This window comes from Pyrus communis, chromosome 9, assembly GCF_041283825.1.
Source record: "Pyrus communis isolate YQ-2024b chromosome 9, ASM4128382v1, whole genome shotgun sequence".
In the NCBI taxonomy this organism is placed as follows: domain Eukaryota; kingdom Viridiplantae; phylum Streptophyta; class Magnoliopsida; order Rosales; family Rosaceae; genus Pyrus; species Pyrus communis.
In genome coordinates, this window is record NC_142573.1 from 27,680,726 (window position 1) to 27,707,406 (window position 26,681).

Genomic DNA, 26,681 nt, shown 5'->3' on the forward strand with positions numbered 1-26,681 from the left:
TATATATCTATATATACCACAAGCATGCTCGGAATAGCAAAATTCACCAATATGCCATGTTAAATATCTCAGCATAAAATATATGTAAGTCAGGTGATATAAATCAATGCAAATGATATGTCAGCCAGAGTCACCTAACGTGACCTGTATGGCTGAATCTAGAGCTCATCCCTCTAGTCGGAGTCACCTAACGTAACCTGTACAGCTCAAATCCACATCTCAACAAATATACCTACATACAAGTCGGAACCACCTAAAGTGGTCTGTACGACAGGACTGTGCACCTAACTTGGATCCAAGATGAGCATATGGTGCGAGAGATGAACATCACGTGAAGGACTGTGCCCTAACTCTGGGTGGGAGCACTAACACTGGGGTGCAGGTTTATGAGCTCTCAACACATCTCACATAATCATCAATCTCACAACCATAATCTATAAACTTACCTGGCACTTACCTATGCGTCTACAGCACCAATCATAAATATTTGTAACTACTAATGCATGAGTAAAATAGGCAGATACTTTGCATGGCATTTCAAGACGCTCATTCAAATTCATTTTCTGGGAAAAATACCAAGCATATAGGTATATACTGAAAACCAAAAGCCTACTCACTGGTATGTGAAAGGGTCGTAGCCCCGAACCTCGATTGACTGCGCTCGTCCTAAGGATAGGTCTCAGCTATATGTGAAACAGCTATATAAACGTCAATTTAAAGCACATAAACAAAACTAGCTAATAACTTCTCATACATTGCTCAAATAGGGTGTTTGAATATACCAACGTGATATACTCAACACCACGAACATCCCCATATTTTTCAATTAAATTTCCGACCTCTCATGCGCCGCCACGTGTCGGCCATGGGCAGGCATGTGCCTGGCACACGGACGGAAACCCTAACGGCGTTAGGGAATATTCTGTCCAAAAATGGAATATACCATTATATATATATAACTGACACCGTCTGCAACTTGAATTTTCGCCAGTTTCTGGAAAAACTTCAAAACTTCATATGTTCTTCAATTCTTAATCAAATTCCATGAAATTTGCACTAAAATGAAGCTTACAATGAGTAGAACAAAACCTTACCACTTTGGGGACCTCAAAACCAACGGAAAGTAGCCTGAAAAACCTTCCATATTCCTGCCAAACCTTTAACTCGTTGACGTCCAAATCACTTCGTTTTTCTTCTCCAAGCTTCGTGAAGACGTTCTAAAGCTTCCTATAACCTTAAAACTCACTGAAAATTCCATGATCACGATTGCATGAACAGTACCCAAATCGAAGCTCGTGAGAAACTAGGGTTTTCGAAGGTTCTACGTCCAACCAAAAGTATGGATCGACTCTTGAGCTTGTACGGAGTCCAAAAACACCAACCACAATCACGATTTGCTACTGGAAGGGTTTGAGGTTTGTCTGTACGGGTTGTATGGAAATGGCAAGAAAATCCGAGAGAAAGGAGTGAGAGAGAGAGAGAGAGGTCAACGGGAAAGGTATGGGTGTGTGTGAGTGTGTGATGTCCAACTGAGTCACCAACCAAAAAAAACAAATCACTCATGACACCAACTAACGTCCAAGGGCAAAATCGATAACATAATTTGGGACGGGCTATCATAGAAAATCATCTTCAAATTTAGGACTGTGAACTTTAATATTTATTTAACCAACATGATGTACAAGACTAAATACAATATGTACTAATATTTGTTTGCTCGAAAAACATGTACTAATTAATATGTTATTTGATGGGCAATTATTCATTGGCAGTTTTGAGATTAAATACTACACTAATGTTTTGCTTTACGTACATGTTAAAATGTCAACCCTAACAGAAATTTAAGAAAGAATGTGTTGGAGTTAATGATACAAACGCCCCTCTATGCTAAACAATTGCTTAGCTCCCAGTTTATAATGTTACCAAGTGTCCCAAATAAAGTAATGGCCTAAAACAAACAATAATACCCAATACAAATTATCATATGTTTTTTTTTTTTGGATCACGATCAAATATATATGGTCACTAATTATTATTAGATTCAATATTAAGGATGGAGAACAAATGGACGTAGTTTTAATATTTTAATTTCAACTCATATCAAATTTAGGAAATTTTTTTGGTCAAACGATAGATTTGTTAGATTAGGTAGTTGATGGGATTCGAACCTACGTCGTGGTGTAAAGACAACACTTCTCTTCACCACTATAGTAGAGGACCACTTGCATATGAAATTTAAGAATTGCGTGATCATGAATTCTTAGTCTCACAAGGTGACCAACAATATAACAAATCAAATAAGTAGAAGAATTTGTTTTAAATTTTAATTTAAGAGAGATTTTGGTTTAAGAAACTCACAAATAATCAGAGTTAGCAGGTATGAGTCTTAAGATTTAATAATTATTGTAATAGTTTAAAATTCTCTCCCCTTCCTTTAATTAAAACAAAAAATTTAACAAAAAAAAATCTATGACTCTTAAGACTTGATTTAATATTCGGAGTTAGGATTTTGTTTTGATGAGTCACAAGGGCATAACACACTCAAACAAACAAAAAAAAAAAAACATTTTAAAGTGCTCACAATTACCGGTGGCTTGTGTTAGAGTTTAATTTAGATTTGGTTGGTTTGGTTGGAAACCACATAGGCGCAAAGAAAGTTCAAAGTAGTCACAGTTGCCGGTGGCTTGTTCTAGAGATTTTTGTGACGACATTAGTACTGTGTTTACTTTTTTGTCACCAAGTAAAGTTTACCTGAGGAAGCAACCGTCGTAGATGACACGACCACCGTTGGCAGCGGAGCAGTTGCGAATTTGAGACACAGCAGCGGTGAAGCAAGCAGCACAGTCAGCAGTGGAGAGGTAGTTCCTGCAGTGCACTATAGCGTAAACAAGGTCGGAACCCCTGGCCTGCTGTGCCATCGCAAAGCGGCTCCTGTTGTGCATCAGTTGCGTTATGAGGTCGGAAAATGTGGCGTTGAGGTTTGTATAGAAGTCGGACGCGTTGGTGTCATTGTACTGGCTGCAGCCCTTGTTTAATGGATTGATCTGTGGGTCTGCATCAACGGCTGTGATGATCAGACAACTCTACGGCCACCATAGGGTTGTAATTGTTGCTGTTAATAGCATAAACGTCTGATGTATCTTTCTGTTCATCTTCAATAATCTTATACCTTAACTATCAACGATTGAGGGCACAGGATGGTTGTTATTTCGTTAGATATATACATTATATGAAGACTGGCAGGTGAGCTTATATATATATATATATATATATATATATATATATATATTGAGACGGAATGGAAGTTGCTGGTTGGATTATTACTTAACCATTGGTAAACGTGTCATTTTTCTATTGATGACACATAATTTTGTCTACAAATTTAATTTCCCTAATATTACTCATTTATATATATATATTGAGACGGAATGGAAGTTGCTGGTTGGATTATTACTTAACCATTGGTAAACGTGTCATTTTTCTATTGATGACACATAATTTTGTCTACAAATTTAATTTCCCTAATATTACTCATATATATAATTATACATCATCAACATCCATGACGCAATGCATTGTATCTCTATGACGCAATGCATTTGCGATCTCTCTCCACTGCACATAAGCACACAAAAATTGGCCCTCATTGGATTAGAGGAAGAAACTTACATGTATACTGTTAGGATTGACTCGTATATTTGTTATCTATATGTGTCATGTGTTACAACAATTGAAGTTCAACTTGTATTGGTGGTGTGGCGTGGAGTTCTTCAAAGAGAAGATATGATTTGGCTGCCACAAGCATGGTTGAAAGCAGGTCTTGACTTTGTGGATTTGCAGAGAAAATTTTTCACATGATCTATTAATTCAGTTCGAAACAACACGAAATAACGCATTCGGATCAACACATTAGCTAATTTGATCATTATTGGGGTTCTTAACAAGTTTACGCGCAGGTAACTTGTTTCAAAGAAAAAAGTTAGTTTGTTAAGTTTAAACTACTAAAAAAACCTTACTACAATACCCATAGTGTTTAATCTCACTTATAAATTAAAATATTTCAAAGCACATACAAAATACCAAAGTAATTTAAAAACACCAAAGCACATTAAAAAATTCATAATAATTAATTTACAAGTGTGAAAAATGTGAAAAAAAAAATACAAACGCTTGTGTTCGCATCCTCTACGTTTTGATGATGGATACATCATCATTTGAATTTTTAAAACCCTACAAACCGTCATGAACAGACTACTAAAATAGTTTCAAAGAGAATGGAAATAAAGTACTTGATCTTCCTAGAAAAAAAGAATTGAATCCTGTAGGCTCTGATCAATGGAGGAGTTGCCTTATCGTGTACCCATTTGTTTAAAGAAGGCGAACTTGCGGCAGGATAACATGTTTAGGTCATAAGGCGGAATTGCATTGAGGAAAGCTCTTTCCAAGCATGCCAATTTGACAGAGGCACGCAGTTGCAATTGCAAATGTTTTAAAGGAATGAATCAGCTCCTTCGAGAATTTAATAAGAAAGCTATTTGGGAAATTTGGACACATAACCAAAATTTGAATCCCATATAGAATTAAAGCCACCCTTTTAAGTTTATGATAATTATAACAAAAATTTGATATGAAAGTATTATATACGCCTAAAAGGTTTTCCAAAAAAAATTGAACTTGACTTCTTTCTCCTCCTCCTCCATAGTCCACCATAGATCTCTTCATTTTCTAATTTGGTACTTCTGTTCTGCTCATACAATCAGACCCAAAGAAATTGACGTTTTTGTTGTTTGCTTTTGAAGTCACAAGTCTGGAGGATACACTTGGAAAGAAACAAAATTGATTTGGGGATGGGCTTTCATCGCGTCCCACTTCATTTTCTTTCTGGTTTTCTCTATGATGCCGTGATATCCAAGCTTTTTTCACCTTTAGATAATCCCTTACCAAGTAAACATGAGCAAACTATATTTGGTACATAATTGTAGACTTGGCTTTTGGGTTTCATTTGAATTCTTAGAGATTGCCAGCAAATCTATGCTGAAGGGGCAGTTTGCCCCCCATAAACATGATATAAAGGAACAGGATTTCAGTTTTTGGCAGAAATGAAGCTTTCTAGGATGCCACAATTTGTGAGAAGCTAAGGGTTATCTAATTCACGATTTAGCCATGTCCAAAGAGAAGCCAATCAAGTGGCCCATCGACTTGCACGAGCTGGAATTGGATCGCAATAGGAGGTGATTGGGTTTGAGGAACCTCCGGATTTAGTTGTAGATGCCTTGTTAGAGGATAGTGCTACATAGCTTTCTTTCGAGTATTTGATGTATTCGGTGGCCCCTTCTTTCCTTGATTTCGGGTTGGTAAACTCGACAAGGCCTTTTCAAGGGTCACTCTCTTTTATTCTACTATCCTCTTGTCATGGCTCCTTATTCTCAATAATATCATATCTTTTATCAAAAAAAAAAAAAGTTTTAATTGTATTCGGGAGGTGTATATTATTACCTAAAGATGAAAGCATAGAAGTTTTGCTTTTTGGTTTTTCTAGAAAACATTTTAAGGGTGCATGTATTCGTACTTTCATATCAACTTTTGGTTATAATTATTATAAACTTTAAAAGGTGGTTATAATTCTAGTAAAAGGATCCCCGCCGGATCCTTTTCCTAAGGATCTTAGGGATTCCGTGATTGCAACCGTTCATCATACATCATCTGGTCAGTTTTTGTTAGGTACTATTTATATTTAATTTTAATTTTTAAATTTAAAAAAGATATCTAACCGCACGATGCACGACGATCCAGATGTGACGACCTATCCCTGATTTTCCATGTAATTTCATTCCCGAGTGTGTAAAATGACGTTTATGCCCTTATTCGCAAAGTGGAACCTGATGTGGACGTAGTTATTCGGCTTTTAATTTATTTTTCTTGTTATCGTAATTAAATAGTACTCGTTGTTACGAATGCGTGAGCGTGAGTTAGGCCCGAATCGGATTTGTAATGAAGAAGTTACGTTTAATTAAAGTGCGTTAACAACAGGTAGAATTGTATACGTGTGCTTATTATTTAGTGTAGGAAATACTATTTTTGATAAGGAGATAGATTTCGTGTACCTTGAATTATACAAAAATCTAATCACTTTCTCTCTTTAAAAAAGCGGTCCTGTGACCTTATCTCACCAATCAATTATTTCACTTCCTACACTTTCTCCCTTAATCAAACACCCCCTCTCTTTTTGTCCAATTAGAAGTCTTCTCTCTCTCTCCCTCTCTTCTTCTCATTCTCTCTCTATCACCCCGTGTGTCTCTCATCTCTGCAACACAAAGACCCATCATCAAACCTCATAGATCGGACCTTAAACCACTACCATCGTACTCTCCACATCACCATGAGTCCATCCGTACAAACCAATTCTAAAATGATTGAGTTTTGAGCGTCCAACTCGGAGCAACTCGGTGCTCCGACTCGGGTGAGAATTCTCCAACAATTTTCTGTTCGAGTTGCAAGGTTTTAGGAAGTTTGGAAACATCTACACAACTCCTTGGAGCATTAGCCTAAGTTTGAAGTGGAGTCAATGTGAAAACACACGATTTTGAGACGACGAAAATGGGTCCGAGACTTTTGAGGCTTTTTCAGTCCATTTCCATCCACTTTTTGGACTTTTGAAAGGTACATTCTTGTTCTTGTCTTCCTAAGCTTCATTTCCATATAAAGTATGTCGAAAATGGTTGAGAAATGAAGAAGTTATGAAGTTCCAAAGTTTTTACAAAATTCGGCTAAGTTTTTCCAGAATCCGGCGAACCAGACGGTGGCAGACGACAGAGGACAATAGGAGAAGAAGGGGAATATTCTGACGCCGTTAGGTAAAGTTGTTAGACTTAACGGAATATTCTGTCAAGAATTTTTAGAGATTTTGCTTCATGTGGAAGATTCCGAAAATGGCCCTGATGATGATGATGAATATGATAATAGTAATATTCAGAAGAATAACAACAGTGGGCAGTCATCATTTGGTCCTCGAAATACTCAAAATTTCAAGAGAAACAGTAACAGTTTTAGATCGTCTAGCGGACGTTCAAATTCCAATACAACTCGAAGGGGCGGCAGATCCACTGGCAATTCAGGTTTTTCAGAATCAAAATAACTTCAACAATTTCGGTGCACAGTTCTGTCACATGTGAAATAATTGCCACTACGGTGAATGTAAGAGGGGAAATAATGAATGTTACACATGCGGTCAAATGGGGCACAACTCTAGTCAATGTCCTCAGAATCAGAAAAATCAGCCTCGTACACTAGCACCTACAGTTCCTCTACAGCAGATTCCAGACCTAGTACCTACCAGCAGACAGGTTATGATGGTGTTTTTCACTGATAGGGCGATATATTTAAGTATCCGGGAGCAGTGTATCATTACCCAACTGACGTTCCATATAACCAGGGCGACTATCAGCAATACCAGGGAGGTTATACTGGAGGACGATATCAGAATCTTGATGTAGCTTCTAGCAGTGGCAGCTCGGACTAACCAAATCAACTAGGGTCGAAGTAATCAAGGACGTGGCAATCAGAATCAGGCAAACAAAAGTCATGGAGGCAGATAACAAGTGTAGGGTCGTGTCAACAACATCATCATACAGGATGCTTAGAGTAATCTCGACTTAATCATGGGTAAGTTGAATGCTCTAGGCCACTTTGCTAGAATTTTAATTAACTCGGGTGCTACTCACTCGGTTATTTGCCATATGTTTGATCAAAAGACTCATCCTCACCCCACTCCCCTTGGTTATGATTTGGAGTTCTCGATGCCTAGGGGTGAAATTTGCTATGTTAGTTGGGAGTATTGAGGATGTCCCGTTCTAATCAAGGATGTAGTAATGCCAGCTAATCTTGTTCTTTTGGATATCGTTGATTTCGAAGTTATCTTGGGCACGGATTGGTTAGATTACAATTAGGCCATGTTGAATTGTCGCCAGAAAATTGTTACCTTTCATCAACCAGTCATGCCTATTGTAACTTTTGTTGGCAAATGTAGTGGTATGAAACACAGAGTTATCTCTGCCATGAGGGTGAAGCTAATGTTGAGAAAGGGTTGTCAAGGCTACTTAGCTCACGTAGTGATGACTGAAAAGACTCATGCTCGTGTGGAAGACGTTTGGGTAGTCAGACACTTTCCTGATGCTTTTCCTGATGATTGACCTAGCCTACCACCTAATCGTGATGTGGAGTTCACCATCGACCTAATTTTAGGTACATACACCATTTCTCTAACTCCTTATCATATGGTTCCTATGGAGTTGAGAGAATTAAAAAATCAGTTGCAAGAACTTGTTGATAAGGGGTTTATCCAGCCGAGCACTTCCCTTTAGGGAGCTTCAGTCTTGTTCGTGAGGAAGAAAGACAAAACATTGAGGCTATTTATCGATTACAGACAATTGAATCGAGTGATGATTAAAAACCGTTATCCAATGCCTCGTATCGATGATATTTTTATTAGCTTCGTGGTGCTTATGTTTTCTCGAAAATTGATTTAAGGTCCGATTATTATTAGTTGAAGATTATAAGTGATGATGTTCCGAAAACAACCTTCTGAACTCGATATGGTCATTATGAGTTTCTTGTGATGCCATTCAGATTAACCAATGCTCCAACAGCTTTTATAGACCAGATGAATCGAGTATTCCGTTCGTACCTTGACAGGTTCGTAATTATCTTCATCGATGACATTCTGCTGTATTCCAAGAGCAAGGCTGACCATGCTAAACATTTGCATTTGGTCTTAAAGAAGCTAAGGGAGAATCAACTATATGCTAAATTCAGTAAATACCAGTTTTGGCTGAATCAGGTGTCATGCTTGGGACACGTGATATCAGCTCAGGGTATTCTTGTAAATCCTTAGAAAATAGCAGCAGTGAAAATTTGGGAGCAACCATAGATTGTCACTGAAGTACAGATTTTTCTTGGTCTTGCTGGTTACTATCGACGCTTTGTGAAAGATTTCTCAGCCATAGCACTGCCTCTGACAAGGTTGACCAGGAAAGGAGTTAGATTCGAATTGAATGATGATTGTGAACGGAATTTTCAATAGTTGAAGTATTGTTTCTGTCATGCACCTGTGTTGGCACTTCCCGATGACAGTGGGAAATTCAAGATCTACAATGACGCTCTTTGAATGGTTTGGGTTGTGTGCTGATTCAATATGGAAAAGTGATCACATATGCTTCATGACAATTAAAGCCCTATGAAATGAACTACTCTACTCATGATCTTGAATTGGCAGATATTGTTTTCGCTCTAAAAGTTTGGTGGCACTATCTTTATGAGGAAACGTGTCAAATCTTCACTGACCATAAAAGCCTCAAGTATATCTTTACTAAAAAAGAACTTAATCTTCGGCAGCGTGAATGGATGGAATTGATCAGCGATTATGACTGCACTATTGAATATCACCCTAGCAGTACGAATACTGTACCAAATGCTCTCAGCAGGAAATCTCACAGTCGACTCAATACTCTTTATGCATGTCATGTTCCTCTTCTGATCGATCTAAGATCTAATGGAACTGTTTTGGGTGTGAATCACCAAGAAGCCCTACTAGCCAACTTTCAAGTCAGACCATTTTTATTAGATCGTGTTCTCGAAGTTCAAATGAATGACTCAGAATCCCAGGAGTTAAAGCAAGCAGTTTTGAATGGCAATATAGGAGATCTTAGAATTCGGAGACGTGATGGCATGTACCGAATGTATGTAACGAATGTGGAAGAATTGAAGAAAGAAATTCTCGATGAAGCACATATCTCAGTTTATGCAATGCACCCCAGGAGTACTAAAATGTATTATACACTCCGACCTTTCTACTACTGGCTAGGAATGAAAAGAGAAATTGCTGCGTACGTGAGTCTCGATTTGTCAGCAAGTCAAAGCGGAAAGAAAGAAACCATTCGGGCTACTACAACCACTTCCTATACCCCAGTGGAAATGGGAAGATATCACGATGAATTTCGTGTACAAGTTGCCTTGTACGTGTAATGGCTATGACGATATCTGGGTAATTGTTGACCAGCTTACCAAGTCAGCGTATTTCTTACCTGTTCGTGAAAACTACTCGCTAAGTTCGTTGGCCGAACTTTTCGTCTCTGAAATTACCAAGTATCATGATGTTCTAGTTAGTATTATTTCTGATTAGGACCCCAAATTTACTTCAAAATTTTGGGTAGCTTTTCAAGAAGCTCTAGGTTCGAAATTACTCTACAGTATCGCCTATTATCCCCAGATCGACGGACAATTCCAGAGAACTATCCAAATGCTAGAAGACATACTGAGATCTTCAGTCTTGCAATTCGAAGACGAATGGCACAAGCGCTTACCTTTGATAGAATTCGCCTACAACAATAGCTTTCACTCCAGCATTGGTATGTCACCATTTAAGGTGCTATATGGGAAACCTTGTCGTACACCACTGTGTTGGTCCGAAGTCGACGAAAGGGTTTTGGTGGGCCCTGAAATTGTAGATGAGACGACATAGAATATCCAAATGATAAAGGGCAATCTGAAGGCAGCACAGGATCCACAAAAGAGTATAGCAGACAAACATTCGACACACAGGGTATATGCGGTGGGAGATTGGGTATTCTTAAAGTTGTCACCATGGAAGGGTGTTGTACGTTTCGAGAAGAAAAGAAAGCTAAGCCCCTATTACATTGGGCCATATCAGATCATTGAACGAGTCGGTGAAGTTACTTACCAACTTGATCTACCTCCAGAATTGTCAAGAGTGCATAATGTGTTCCACGTGTCCATGCTACGGAGATACGTCTCTGATCCGTCACATATGATTCCTCTTCAGCCGTTAGAGATTAACCCAGATTTGACTTGTGATGAAGTTCCAGTGACGATTATTGACTGGAAAGAGAAAGTTCCCATTAACAAAACCGTTCGTATTGTAAAAGTCTTATGGAGAAACTACTCTGTTGAGGAAGCTACCTGGGAGACAGAGGGGCGTATGCGAGATCTTTATCCATGTTTGTTCTTTAATTATGATCTTCAATAGTGTTGAAATTTCAGGGACGAAATTTTCTTAAAGAGGGTAGGTTGTGACAACTCATCCCTAATTTTCCATGTAATTTCATTCCTGAGTGTGTAAAATGATGTTTATGCCCTTATTGGCAAAGTGGAACCTGACGTGGACGTAGTTCATTTATTTGGAATAAATAAACTACTTGCTAGTTTTCCCGCTCTTTTTGGAAAACAATTAGCCAAAATTACTATGAATTTTTGTAAGTTTTTGGTTGCAGAATAATACTGAATCACGTGGTTATAATTTCACGCTGAATGCATCGTTTGATGACATTGATTTTAACAACTACGATGGACTAGTAATACTAAGAGGGCGATCTCCTGAGTATCTTGCTATGGATGCATCGGTTGTAGAATTGGTGAGAAAGTTTTCTAACTCCAAAAAGCCAGTTGCTGCTACTTGTCATGGTTTATTGGTCCTAGCAGCTGCAGACTCGATTAGAGGGCGGAAGTGCACAGGGTTTCCGCCTGTGAGACTTGTATTGGTTGCTGCTGAGGCTCACAGGGTAGAAACTAAGGACACGTCGTCATGTGTTTCTGGGGTTACATATGAAGGTAATCCCGAGTTCATTAGCCATTTTGTGAAGGCACTGGGGGTCAACATAACTGGTTCGGATAGAAGGATCTTGTTTCTCTGTAGGGTAAGTTGTGTTTTCATTTATTAATCTTTAACGTCATAAATTAAGACCGTAACATTATGCTTCACGTTATTTAACTTATTTATATGTAGGACTTCATGAAAGATTATGAGATAACTGTGCCTTTTCAATCCCTTTAAGCTCTGGGATGCGATGTCAATGCAGTTTGCCCCAAAAGGAAGCCAGTGATATCTGCGCCACTGCTGTCCATGATTTTGAAGGGGACCAAACCTAAAGTGAGAAACCAGGCCATATTTCATTTTAACAACTGACCTTTGACGCTCTAGATGTCTCAAGTTATGATGCTCTTGTAATCCATGGAGGTCAAGCTCCAAAGTATTTGGCACTGAATGAGAATATCATTGCGGTAGTGAAACAAATTATGGAAGCCGGGAAGCCAGTTGCATCCCTCAGTCATTACGGTGGTGAAATAGATTTTAGTTGCTACTGGTGTTTTGCAGGTGTGGTTATTGACATAAGCTTTCATTTAAAATGCAATTTCCGCATTAGCAGCCAGACTTTTGTTTCCTGAAATTCGATCGAAATTTCCGTTCTTTTGATTAGTGGTTAATATACTTAATTTCACGCTCTATTAGCATGTCATAAATGTTTTAGTTGGCCACATTTCAGGGAAAGAAATGTACTGCATACCCAGTAGTGAAGCTCAATGTGATTCTGTCGGGTGCGACATAGTTGGAACCTAATCCCATAGATAGCTGCTTCACTGACGGAAATCTGGTCGCAGCAACTGGGTGGCATCATTCTACGTCCAGTTCCACTGTCCTAGGTTAGTTGTTAATTTCATGTAATATATGTAAAATGCGTCACAAATGTTTAAGGTGCCTTCATCATCCCCCACCTTTTAATGAATCAGGATTTTTCACTTGAGCCACTGGAAGAGGAGTTTAATTTAGCAAAAGGAATATTGTTTGGACCTAAAATTATTGGGTTGGGCCGAGTATGGAATTGTTCTCGGCCCAGAAGCTCTGTTCGAGGATTTCTACAAACCAGCCTGTTCATCAGCCGCCTAACTAAAAGTCGGCCAAGCCCCGTTTGGAAAAGAATATTCCAGATGAATAGGAAGTAGGTGGGCCCTATTGCGAAGTAGATGAATGAAGTGGTTAAGTCCTGATGCAGTAACGATTCTCACCAGATAAGGATATCGAAAAGTGGAAATGAATGTGGCCTAGTAAGAGGTTAAATTCAAAATCCTAATAGAAGTGGGATTGGCCGAGATAAGATGGATTGGGGTAAGGAGTCCTAGTTCGAGTACGGTTAGGATTGGGTTTTGCTGCTATAAATAGAGAAATGAGGGTGCAATTCAAGGACCTCTAATTCAACACACAACTGCCCTGCGCAAAACCTCTCAAACATCTTGAGATTTTTTTATTTTCTTTTTTCCCGCCGACACATCTTTAGTTTGGATAAACAGCACTGTGAAGGCAACCGGCGAACACCTTCAGTTTAGATAAACAACACTGTTGCTGTAGAATCAGCCGACCGAGGAGCACCTTCAGTTTGGATAAACAGCACTATGTCAAGGCCGACTGGTTACCTATCCAAGTCTCGGTTGAGAAGGGTTTCCGAATCCTTATTGGCAGAGGTCATCTTATTAGCCTTTTCGACGAAGTAAGGTGTTACGAGTTACGACATTCGGCACATTAAACGCCGAGTGGTTTTATGATTGGATACTCCCAAGTGAGTTTCAGAATTCGGCATTATGAGGGCCGAACCACATTTACCATCAAGACACACATTACCTTTGAATACTTGTGTCCATATAGTTTGGTGTCGATTCGACGTGCTTATACTCTCATGAATATAATCATCGTGACTGAATCCGACGCCGACGATTCATGAACTTCGCAGAACTAGCAGCCTTATCTTCAGGCTCGAGAATCCAAAGGCTGAGATTTGTTCTTTCCTCGGCCGCAATCGCAAGATAAAAAAGTCAGCAACGTGCTCAACGCAAGATCAACAAATTTTACTCCTCTGCCGAGCTCGGCCGACGAGTTAGCACGCCCCGCATCAATCGAATGACGTAGTTAACTTATTAATTACTCGGCCTGCGCGCCACATAGGCTTTGTAATTTTTAGGGTCAACAAATATATACTGGTTGGTAGTAGCTCTCCCCGACATTCTCCACTTCACTTTTATGTAAATAATATAGTTTTATTAGTTATAAACATGAAGAACAAACAAACGTGCTTTACAAGACAACCAAGTGTGAACATAAAACATAAACTCCTGAAGCTATGTATCTTAAAAACTTCATAGTATTGAAGAGAAACAAATTACAAAATCAAAGCCCGAAACACCAAATAAAGTAAAAATCGAAGAAAACTTTCAAATTTTTATGTACAAGAGTTGCAATATTGGACTCCATTCCCAATAGGTTAGCATTTAACGACCTGAAAGTTGAGAAGTAGATGCAGTGGCATTCGATGTGGAAGAACCATTAGAGGTTGATGTCTCTCCCTGGACTTTCTTATCAGAATCGATAAATACCGGCCTAGTAAGCGACCTATTTTCCAAATAGTTTGTGCCTTTGAGTAAAACAACAATTTCAGACATTGTAGGCCTCAGAGCAGGTGATGATTGAGTGCACATCAAAGCAATCTCTATGATTTTTTTCACATCTTCTGTTTTATAATCATTTGGGTCCAGGGTTGCATCGACCAACTCCACGTGCGAGCCATTCTCATACAGTTTCCATGCCTAGTCAATAAATTGTGAAAAAAAGTAAAAAATTTACTAAACAGATGTAAGCAACACGTGATCCATTTCTGAATCTCAATGGAATCTGAGAGAAGATATAATATAGAGTTTGGAAGTTACCTTTTCAAGTAGAAATTCACCCATAGCATCGGATTTAACTTCACTGCTCCTTTGGCCACTTATGATTTCAAGGACAACCACGCCGTAGCTATAGGTATCCGCCTTTTCTGACAATTGGCCATGAATTGCATATTCAGGTGCCGTGTATCCCCTGTCACACAAGATGGAATTGTTAAGTTGCTCTAGTGTACCGGCCCTACATAGTAGATTCATAACATTTCTGTTTATGGACAGAAAATGTGAGTAGGTTAATAGACCGGTATCAATATGGGTGTAACTTGCAGAAGAATCCCGAATTAGCATAGTGCCAAAGGCGGAAAAATGAGGTTCAATAATCCCAAAACCTGCAGGGTTTGATGCTTGGTGGGAAGTGAAGTAACTTACAATGTTCCTGCAAATCTGGTACTGAGATGAGTCTTATCATCTGGTAAAAGCCTTGCCAGCCCAAAATCTGCAATTCTTGGCTGGAAACTATCATCCAAAAGGATGTTGCTGGTTTTTATATCTCGATGTATGATGCATACATGGAACTCCTCATGTAAATAGGCGAGACCCCGAGCTGTGCCGATGATTATATCAGTTCTTTGTTTCCAGTTGAGAGAGCCTTTTCTTGGACCTATTTCCCATACAGAATTATGTCTTTAAATGAACTGCTTAAAATAAAATTCATATATGTTGGGAGTATATATGTGTATGCATATCTATACATGCATTTATGCAGTTCCTTATCATAAATTTAGAGCTAGCTGGGCTAAAAGGCCTAAAATTACCAAATAGGAATCTGTCGAGGCTGCTGTTTGCCATGTATTCATATATGAGAAGTAACTCTGGTCCTTTGCTACAACATCCAAGAAGACGAATAAGATTGCGGTGATGAACATTGCTTATAAGCGTGACTTCGTTTTGGAAATTCGCCTTTGCCCTGTCGGATTGAAGTACAGCTAGTTTTTTCACTGCAACTATTTTACCATTGTTTAGAGTTCCCTGTCAAAAGATTAGGTAACATTGAGATTATGTTTTTAGAGGGTGTAATTAGAGAATACTCTATGGAAAACATTCGTGCAGGATCAAAGACTTAACATTACGGATTTCCCTTTTTACGAAAACTTTATGCATGTTTGTATCCGAGGAGAACGGACTGTATTAGACTATACACTGGACTGGACATAGTAGCTGTATTAAACTAGATTGTAGTGTTATTTGAAGACATTTCGAGGTCTTTAGCAGAAGTTAAACATTGTATAGCTCTTTGCTAAGTACGAATGCAATCTAGTTCTAGACAGTGCCAAACAAAGACGACTAGTCTTTATTAACTTCACAAACACAAATACTAACTTGATATACGAGCATAATCATGTCTCTGAATTCTGTATTTTGCTATTTATTTTACCTTGTAAACATCTCCGAATCCTCCTTCTCCTAGTTTGTTTTCTTCACTAAAGTTTTTCGTTGCTGACTTCAAATCTTTGTATTTATAATTCACTGGTCCTTGCAACTCGGTTGCTCCCAATATGTCACCTCTATGATCCGCCATGGGCTTTCTTGAGAGTTTAAAATAGAGAAGAAATCCAACAATGAGAAGAAGACCTCCACCTCCAGCTGCCACTCCAATGATGATGCCTTTCTTTCTTGAATTACCTCCTGCATGTGTTGTTAGGATTATCGAGTTAGTTTGATGAAGGAATGAGTACTGACATGTCATTTGGTGAACAAATTTGACAACCCTAGTAATATTGACATACATATGGAAGGGTGTTCTTACCGCCTTTTAAGAAGGGCGCGATGTTCATAGTCTGATTATCAGAGAAGAAAGAAGTACTAGAGTACCGCAAGAAACAACCTGCGTCAACCGCCCTACCATCGGTATCTGGAAGGCAGCTTTGTAGGTTATTGTATGCCACTTTCAAGCAATCTTGGCAACCGATCTTGCTAACTGTCTCGGCACATTGTGCCACACCGTAGACGGTTACATTTCCGCTACCACCACTACTAACAACTTTGTTCCTAGTTGCTGCAAAGAAACCGTTGATTTTAGGTGTTGCAAGCTGAAGATCTACTAGCAGTGACCCAGCAGCTGCAGTGAATGTAGTGACCTGTGATGCAGTTATATTTCCACAAAGCCCTACATTACCAGGAAGGGTGGTCTGGTCATAGAACCCTGCGCTCTCGTACCTAAACCAAAGCATGTATCAAACTTTAAAATATTTTGTTTGGATAGTCAACATTTAAACCTTAAAACAACAGTCATGGTGGAAATGGTGGTAACCCATCTTTCTAACGTAGGACAAGTATAGGGGTTTCGAGGAAACAAGGATGGAACATGGGAATCATTTAATCAGGACAACGGAATCATTCACGTAGTAATTGTGAATTACTCACATGACAAAGCCAAACACTTAATTTTAGAAAGTTGAAAGTACTCACTCACTTCAATTGCACAAAGAAAATATAATTTTTTTAATTAATCAAGCATGTCTTAAACATATATATTGAGTCCTTTAAATAGAAAGATTACAATATATTGGTAAGATAGATATTTAATAATAGGATTATAGTTACTAGGCACCTAATAAAACATAACTTTGAAATATGAAAAGCCACAGACAATCAAATTTAATATACAAATATTTATTGACGTGCACTTCATCACATTTGATCTGAATCCAACAGTAGAGTACAAATACAACAACAAAAGTTAATTGATCACCCATCATTGGATTAAAACCGAACGGTTGGTGACGACCATTTCTTTGGACCATGAGGTCTAGGAGAACAAGATTGTAAAACAAGTGTATCTGGCCCCTTAAACCCATTGGTCTAGTTTGGTTGGTATATAGGATTTGATTGGGATAGATAACTATTTTTAAGATATGAAAGAAGAAACAAAAAATTTATAGTCAACTTGGAGGTAGGAGATCATTCAATAAGAAAAGTTATCCATTTATCTAATCCTGTTCTAATCTCCTCAAACATTAAAACAAGTGTATCGGCACCTTAAACCCTTTTTGTTTGTTAAGGCATGAGTCTTAAGAGCTAATATATATATATTTTCTGACGCTTATGGTAAACTTTTCTCACCACATGGCTAACCACGAACATTACGAATATTGTTTTCAATTTAATCATTTATTACTAGGTGTGAAAATTGAAATGGTTATCAAACAAACTATTAGTATTAGGTGCATTAATGGAAGGGACTCCTACATTTTTTTTTTCTAAGAATTGTATGAATATTGAACGATTACAAACTATTAGTATTGGAAGCTTTAATGGAAATGACTCTTACAATTTTTTTTTTAACCAAAAGCATTTTAATAATTTTATTTAATAAAAATGACAAAAAAATAAATACAAATGGACTAAGCATAATAAAACCCACTCTTTAGATTTATGTAGGTGTAAAGCATCTCCAAAACATTAACATACACTACTTTTTGCTAAATTTGAAGTGCTACTTAAATATTTTTAGAAAAACTAATAAAAATGGTTTGAAAATTTTGAGTTTTAACGAAAATGACAAAAATAAAGAGTAAAATATATAGTATAATGATTAACTTTTTAATATAAAAATATAATTTTTCATTAAAGTGAATAGTACCAAAAGCTTTTTATTAAAATTCTCAAATTTCTTTGGTCCAACAAAGTTAACAAACTTAATCTTCAAATTTGAGACCTTCGTTTTATTATCTAAATCTAGATACTCTTCAACTCACTTTTCAATTCCATTATTAAAACCTCTCTCTCCTTCATATGTAAAAAAAAAAAAATATATATATCTTCTTTCAAATCTCTCTCTCCCCACTCCATTAAAAGAATAAAATATTGGAATTTTGTTTATTAGTAAAATAAAATATTAAAATTTGTAGAACCTATTGGGATGCAAAACTGTGTAGGAAGTTCCGGTAGGAAAAGGCTCTTTTTTGTGGGATTCGAGAAATCAATCAATTATAATCGTTCATAATACACCGTGCACTCAATTTTCGTTATATATTATTTATATTCAATTTTAAATTTTAGATAATTTCTGACTGTATGATGTACAATGAACGATTGTAATTGATTGATCATCTGGATTCCCACAAAGAGAATTTGGAGAAGATCTTTTTCCGTTCCAGTATTCAAATTGCCACACAGGTCAATAAATATAAATGCAGATGGTCTAAATTATAAGAGTGTTCATAAAAAATGTTATACATCTGTCTAGTCCTAACTCATAATTAGGTTGCATTATTTTAAGTTAATAATGATCCCCACCCCCTTGTACAAACAGAGATGGATTGTCTGTCCTTCCCTTTCCATACCCTCCTTATGCCCTCTTGTTTTGTGCGGTCACGATTAAGCCACGTCAACATTTTATTTTAATTGTTTTTATGAAAATAATAAGATCAAAAGTAAATATTGACGTGGGTTAACCGTGACCGCACAAAATAAGAGGGCATGAGGAAGGCATGGGGTGGGGAGGGCAGACAATCCATCTCTTATACAAACTGGTCAATAACTAAGGACATAGATCCTCTTCAGATCCATGCATCTTAATTTTAAGGATTCATCAATTCAGGTCATTGAAATTCGATCTAACGGCTAAAGTTATTATAACTTTTTAAAATAGGTCTTCTATTTATAGTCATTGCATCAAATTTCAATGGTCTAGATTGATAGATCCCTAAAATTAGAATGCAAGGATTCGGAGAGGATCCATGTAAAATAATTGAAACTTGTTTTGGTCAACCACCATCATTCCAACTTTTTGTTAACCCGATTGGACCAGTTGCGGTAATAGTTGCCCTTTGAAATTTAATTCAACTAAATATATAGTATCTGAATCATATGATATTTTTAACTATTTAGAGCTTGTTTAAAAGTATTTTAAAATGATTGAAAGTGTTTTTAGAAGAAATATTTTTTGGAATTCATCATTAATAAAAATGTAAATAAATCAAGACACAACCTGACACACTCCCACCAAAATCAAGATGTGATTGTAAGATCCCACATCACCCATGGATGTGGATCTTGTCAACCTTATATGTATATTCTCATCTCTAACTAGCACGAGGCCTTTTGGGAGCTCACTGGCTTCAAGTTCCATCGGAACTCCGAAGTTAAGCGAGTTTACACGAGAATAATCCTATGATGGGTGATCCACTGAGAATTTCTCATGTGAGTTCCCAGAAACAAAATCGTGAATGCGTGGTCGGGATCCAAAGCGGACAATATTGTGTTATGATGAAGTTAAGCCTGGAATGTGGTGGGGGCTCAGACCGGGATGTGACACAACCTAATTCACTATAAACATTTCCAAACGAGCCTTTAATTAAACAAATTAACTAGAAAATGCGACTAAATTTATCACAAATATCTGAAATAAGAAAAATAAGTGTGTTTGGTATTTGACTACCTTAGTTCAAGTGGGATGTGTGTGCGCATTAAAAATGTGGGCGCCAGCAGTTTTGGAGTATAAAACCAGGCTGCCAAGACAACGACTATATATTCTCCATCTTATGGACTTTTTTTTCCTTTCTAAAGTCAATGAATCTTATCTATATATAGAGGCGTTATTAGAAGAATCGACAATATTTATTTAAGCAACATGATGTTTAGGACTAAATACAATATGTACTAATATTTCTTTGCTCGAAAAACATGTAATAATATGTTACTTGGTAAGCAATTATTCATTGGTAATTTTAAGATTAAATACTAATACTAATGTTTTGATTTAGGTACGTGTTATAATGTCAACCCTAATAGAAATTTAAGAGAATGGTGTGGAAGTCAACGATACAAACGCCCCTCTATGCTAAACAATTATTTAGACCCTAGTTTATAGTGTTACCAAGTGCCCCAAATAAGGTAATGGCCTAAAACAAACAATAATACCCCTTATACTGTAACTAATTAATATTGGATTCAATATTAAGGATGGAGAAGAAATGGACGTATTTTTAATATTTTAATTCAACTCGTATCAGATTTAAAAATTATGTAACTATTAGTTCTTTGTCGCACTATGTGACCAAGAGAATGACAAACCAAATAAATAGAATAATTTATTATAAAATTTATTTTAAGAGATATTTTGGTTCTAGAAACTCTTAAATAACAGAGTTAGCAGGTATATTAGACTTAAGACTTGATTTAATATTTGGAGTTCGTGTTTCTGTTGATAATTGAATTATTACTCAAGTGTTTATTTCTTGATTGTGACACATAATTTGATTTGCAAATTTAATTTAAAATTTTGATCTTCATACCTTTATCATATTACTAATTGGAATGTTTACTTTTTGTGACAAGTAAAGTGTACCTGAGGAAGCAACCATCATAGATGACACGACCACCGTTGGCAGCGGAGCAGTTGCGAATTTGAGACACGGCAGCAGTGAAGCAAGCAACGCAGTCAGCAGCGGAGAGGTAGTTCCTACACTGCACCATAGCGTAAACAGGGTTGGAACCCCTGACCTGCTGTGCCGTCGCAAAGTGGCTGCCGTTTTCCATCAGTTGCGTTCTGAGGTCCGAAAATGTGGCGTTGAGGTTGGTATAGAACTCGGACGCGTTGGTGGCATTGTATTGGCTGCAGCCCTTGTTTAATAGATTGATCTGTGGGTCTGCATCAACGGCTGTGATGATCAGGCAAGTCCATGGCCACCATAGGGTTGTAATAGTTGCTGCTAATAGCATACACAGCTGATGTATCCTTCTGTTCATCTTCAATAATCTCTGATTATGCCTTACTCTACGATTAAGGACAAAGGATGGCTTCGTTCATCAAAACATAGATATACATAATATGAAGACTGGCGGGTGAGCTAAAGTATATATTAGGGTCAATGGAAGCAAGGACATGCTAAAAGAAAATAAATAAACTGATATATATATATATATATATATATATATATATTTATATCTTATCATCATCATCCATGACTCAATGCATTTGTATCTCTCTCCACTCACTCCACATAAGCGGGCCCTCATCGGATTAGAGGAAGGAACTTACATGTATACTAGTAGGTGCACTTTTCTCACAATTTTTTTATGCTTGCAACTTATTTATCATCGTTAGATGAGTTTAAATTTTAAAATTTATGTCTATCAGCTACATAGTGATGCCCTTCTTACAAGCCTACTATAAGACTTTGTAAAATAATATAAGAATTTACAATATTGGGGTATCACAATAATAATTTCAATTATGCCGGCGAGCAAACTAGACACCAACGAAGGGAGGAGCTGAGTCGGGTCCAAAATATAAAACATATGAGAAAGTGAGTGGCAGATGTACAAGTAATGACATTTATGTAATTTTTATTTAATTTAGATGCATTCGGGTCCTAATTTTTTTGTCAAAATTAGGATAAATTTGCTCTGTATTCCTAAAGTTTGCTCCTTTTTTCGTAACTTCCCAACAGCATTTGCACATCATTGAAAGCAATTCTATTCATAACACATAAGATTAACAATTTCTGTTTATTCACAGTCCAGTCCGGTCCAATGCTGCACAACAAACACAAGATAGAATTCTCACAGTTCAAACTTTAGTCCATAGCTTTGTTTAATCCATGGTGCCAGTATGCCTTTCTTTTTATTTTCTTCTTGTCCAAGTTTCCTTCTTATATGATGTATGTGTATACTGTATATTTAATAATTATGGTGATTTAATTGGGCGTGAACTATGACGAAGGACTACAATATGAGGCGAAGCTACTGTGCCTTGTCCAACAAAGGTGGCAACATCCTTGTGGGCAGCTACTGTGCCTTGTCTTTGTGGGCAGCCAATTGCTGGCAAAAGCTACTGTGCCTTGTCTTTGTGGGCAGCCAATTGCTGGCAAAAGCTACTGTGCCTTGTCCTTGTGGGCACACAAAGACTACTCCTCAGATCATCTCCAATCGAAGGAGGACCAAAGGGTTAGTTTTAACCCTATAACCCTTCAAGAAATTAATAGTTTAATGAACAGTGTCAGACCATATTTCTTACCATCTCTAACCTAGAGGTCAAAGGGTCATTGGCCAAACTTAATCCTGTGACAAAAAACATGTCCAACCGAGAGGGCCAAAGGACCATAGGCCAAACATGATTTATTATTTTAATTGAATTAATATGCTTACTTAATTTAAACTACCTCAATAATTTTTCGAGATGTAATCTTAATAATTTTTCGGATAGGATTTCGAGTGACACGTGTTGATAAGTGAGTAACTTTGCAGATTTCTTGTCGATATAGAATCTCAATAATTTTACGTCTTGGATTTCAAGTGTCACATGTAGAGATGTAATTGGTTGTAGGAATTTTAGAAAGGATTTTTATCTGCATGACTTCTTATCTTCAGCTTCCAATGTCCATAAATAGGGTGGATATTAGGCTGTAATTCAGTCTCTTTCAATTCAACCTCTTTCAATACAAGTTTGCATTGAATTCCAACGTTGGATCCTCTTCAGATTCCAACTGGGGGTCCTCAGCCAATTCCGAATTGGAAGAAAAATGGGCACAGATGAGCCAAGAAGATGAGGAGTCTACTAAAGAAGATGAAGCATGACGCAAAAGAAGCATAAAGTAGACATTTAAGCTTTATGTTGTTAAATTTTTTTTTAATGTTGTTTAAGTTTTAACGTTGTTTAATATTGTTTAATGTTGTTTAATGGCTTAGGTAGTTATAGGGAAGAAAAATTAGAAATTTTAATTTATTTTTTTTTAAATTGTAAAAAAAAAAAAAAAAAAAAATCTAATTTAATGGTTAGCTGCCGTTAGCATGACGTCAGCTAGTAGTCGTTAGGCTTCAAATTTTTGGACCAGCCCGGGCTGGCTGGTTTTGGCCAGCTGGTTGGCCCGATTATGCAATTGTGGCCCGGTAAGGCGCACGAACCCTTTAGCCTAGCCTTCAGTTAGAGATGGTTTTCATGTCATTTCAGGTTAATTATCGACCCTCTGGCCGGATCGGCTGGAGATGGCCTCAGTTTCCTAAGCAATGTACAAGAACAAGGCGTTTGATGAATAGTCCCACCTAGGTGAAAGCCTTGAGGCGAGAGGTGAAGCCTCATGAGACTTAATTTTTATACTATATATTATATATTATATATATGTATATATTATAATACTTTGTAAAACAAACATTCATTGTCATTCAAAAGTGCACAAGTTATAAACAAGTATAATTAACTCACATGACCAAGTTTAATCAAGCAATTAAAATAATCAATATTCAAGCATCTACTTGAGTAATGCTTTTATAAATATATATATATATATATATATATATATATATATATTATATAACGAGAAAAAGATAAATAAGGATAAATATAAGGGACGTTTTGATATAGGCGCCTCGTTTTTTAATTTTTTAAACTAAACATATACTCTTTTTGAAAATTTGATCAAACATTTTCCTAAAATTTTGGTTATTAATTTCAGTTTTTCACATAAGTTCAATTTTGTTTAGAATTTTAGTTTTTCATGACTTTTCCTAGACATTTCGTTTTCTTTTTCTTTTCTTTTCCTCTTATCCCCATATTTATGCATTTATTATCCATCTCTATGCTTTTTTTTTTATTGTTTGTTATAATTTTACTTTTTTTTTTTTGTGAATATAGTAGAATATTTATAAAAAAAAATTGTCAGATTTTATTATTTAGAAGACCCAACACATAATAAAGATTTGTTTGATTATATATCTATTTCTAGGTACCTATAATATGGACAAATTTAGTTTTATAGTGGATTTAATTTTTTGTATTTCTTGGTACATTTGAAATGTAAATATACCAAAAGGGTTATCTGATAGAGACATTTGGTTTTGTGGTACATTTGTGATTTTTTGTTCATTTGGTCTTTTGGTACATTAGGAATTTAAACGTACCAAAATGGTTACCTGACAATGGGCACATTTGGTTTTATGGTACATTTGAAATTTTGGTACATTTGGTTTCTCTGTACATTTGAAATCTAAATGTACCAAAAAGTACATTTGGTTTTTGGTACATATGGTTGCTCGGTACATTTGAAATCTAAACGTATCAAAAGTCGATACTTTTGTTCTCAAATGTACCATAAGTTTTAAGTATATTTTTTATATATCTATACGTGAAAAAATATGTATTGAAGACTATTATTGAGACATTTTTAATAGAAAGAGATTTTTTTTTTTTTAAATACTGATAATAAGGTAATGAGGAATTAGTTAATTAATTTTTTATTTTATTTTATTTAAAAAATGTCATTTAATGCATAGAAGGGGATTGACGAAATTAAATTCCTATATTATAGGCAATTAGTTGCTAAGCTACCTTATGCCTCTATATAAATGCATTTAAATTAATGACATGGAAATTAAATAAATAGAAAATTATTGAGGTGACAATTGATCAAAGCATCTTAATCAAATCTTTAAAAGGGATGAATGTTTAATCTAACAACTATATAAAAGATGAAGGGCATTCTAATTTTCCCTAAATATAAAGACTTAAAAAATATATATATATATATATATATAACATTAAAAAATATAATAGAAAGATGTTTTTTCTAGCGGCTAATCATAAGCATATTTAGGAAAATAATAATAATAAAACAGTTATCTAATACTAGCATGCACAAAGTGTGTGAGAAAATTTTTTATTTTTGTTTTTGAAATAGAAGAAGAGAGGAAGCGAGTGATAGAGAATGTGGGAGTGGGAATTTTTTTTTTGTTTTTAATTAGAGATATGTTAGAATTACATGTAGGTGATGTTTTGAAAAAAAAAAAAGCAAAATTTGGTTGTGTGAAATTACACTTCTGCCCCATATTTCTTATTCATGTTTTGTTTTAATTAGAGGGTTAAACTACTAATTTCATAAAGTTTTGGTTGACAATGAGTGTTTTATTAATTAGTAGAGATGTATCTTGTATATGAGGAAATAAATATTAAAAACAAAAATTGAAGAGTAAGGAGATGGTGAGTAATAAATGTCAGTAAGTGAATATAGTGGGGTAATAAATATTAACAAAGTGGGGTAGTTAAAGCTTTAAAGACAAAAATTAAAAATTAAAAGACAAACTCAGCTTAAAAAACCCTAGTTGTCGTCTTCGTCTCATTCATCTCCTTCGATGGTTTCTTGGTCTACAACTCAAAAACAGCCTTGCAACTAAAAGAAATCCAAATTTCTGCAACCTAAAAATGAAAAAAGACGCCCAGTTAACGCCTCAGGCGCCGAGGCGCGCCCCGATGAGCCTAGGCGAGTATTTCGCCCATTCCCAAAAAACAGAGGCGAAAATGGTGCAGCCCCACCTCCAAAGTCACCTAGGCATGCCTATGAGTTTTTTAAAACACTGAGATGTACTCAGTGTTTAGGCAAAGATTTCTCTGGAGAATGATCCTTGGACCTCAGCACAACTCTCCAAGCGATTGGCACTTTGGATGTGTAGTCGGGTTCTTGCTTGCTGATTTACTTCGAGAAAAGGACAGAGTTAGTTCTGAAAGATGCCTTTGTGGGGCCTTAGATGTAGGCCTTGAGGCTCGCAATCAAAACTAACTAAGTGTTAGGCATGTCACTGCTATCTCAGTATAGCAGATATAGAACAAGTAAAGCTCGCAATCAAAACTAACATGTGTCATCATAGGTTATGTTGCCAAGTAATCACCTTCCATTGTGGTAGGTGATCATGTTTAGGACAAAGCATGGCAAATAGAACAAATGTCATGTTTACATAGAAGTTGCTAGGTTCAGGTAAGTCTTTCTTCTTGCCCATAATGTGATCTATAAATTCATCTAACCAGGCTTGTGCTTCTTTTGGCAACATCAGCTCAGGCAACCTTTCTTCCCGAGTTATGCCAAAGTTCTGTGCCTGCACTAGGTTTTTACAAAGAGTATTAACCAGCAACGGTGAAGGCATTCATCTCTTGGGCAAGATAGTTCCAAAACATATTGGCTCCAGGCTCCGTCTTGGTGTTGGTATCATTACCATCTCCTTTTGAGCTCTCCTTAGGATTATGTACTTCCCAGGATGAGGGCTCTGTGGCATATGGTATCCTTCCCCCTCAGTCTTGTTATTTGTCTTTTCTACCTCCTTTTTGCTTCTCCAATAAAGTTAATTTCTTCCCCTATGAGGTACTTTCTCAAACTTCACATTTTCAGAGGTTTCCGAGTTAGTGGGGACTT

The 26,681-nt window shown here is 36.6% G+C and overlaps 1 protein-coding gene and 1 pseudogene across 2 annotated transcripts; one reads left to right on the forward strand and one right to left on the reverse strand.

Annotated features, from left to right (window-relative positions):
• Positions 1-12,497, forward strand: part of LOC137740777 (protein DJ-1 homolog D-like) — a 26,719-nt pseudogene extending 14,222 nt beyond the window's left edge.
• Positions 12,498-13,857: 1,360 nt separating this feature from the next.
• On the reverse strand, positions 13,858-21,407 carry LOC137740339 (cold-responsive protein kinase 1-like). Of its 2 annotated transcripts, none has more exons than XM_068480200.2 (7): positions 20,852-21,407; positions 16,307-16,716; positions 15,935-16,185; positions 15,315-15,528; positions 14,929-15,160; positions 14,545-14,695; positions 13,858-14,424 (listed from the first exon to the last, which is right to left on the reverse strand). In XM_068480200.2, exons 1-7 carry the CDS (start codon positions 21,250-21,252, stop codon positions 14,110-14,112), a joined length of 1,974 nt encoding a protein of 657 aa, XP_068336301.2. In that variant the 5' UTR covers positions 21,253-21,407; the 3' UTR covers positions 13,858-14,109. The 2 variants fall into 2 exon arrangements, with proteins under 2 accessions (XP_068336301.2, XP_088555497.1); XM_088699371.1 differs by having other exon boundaries at positions 16,403-16,716; positions 20,852-21,398.
• Positions 21,408-26,681: the final 5,274 nt, after the last annotated feature.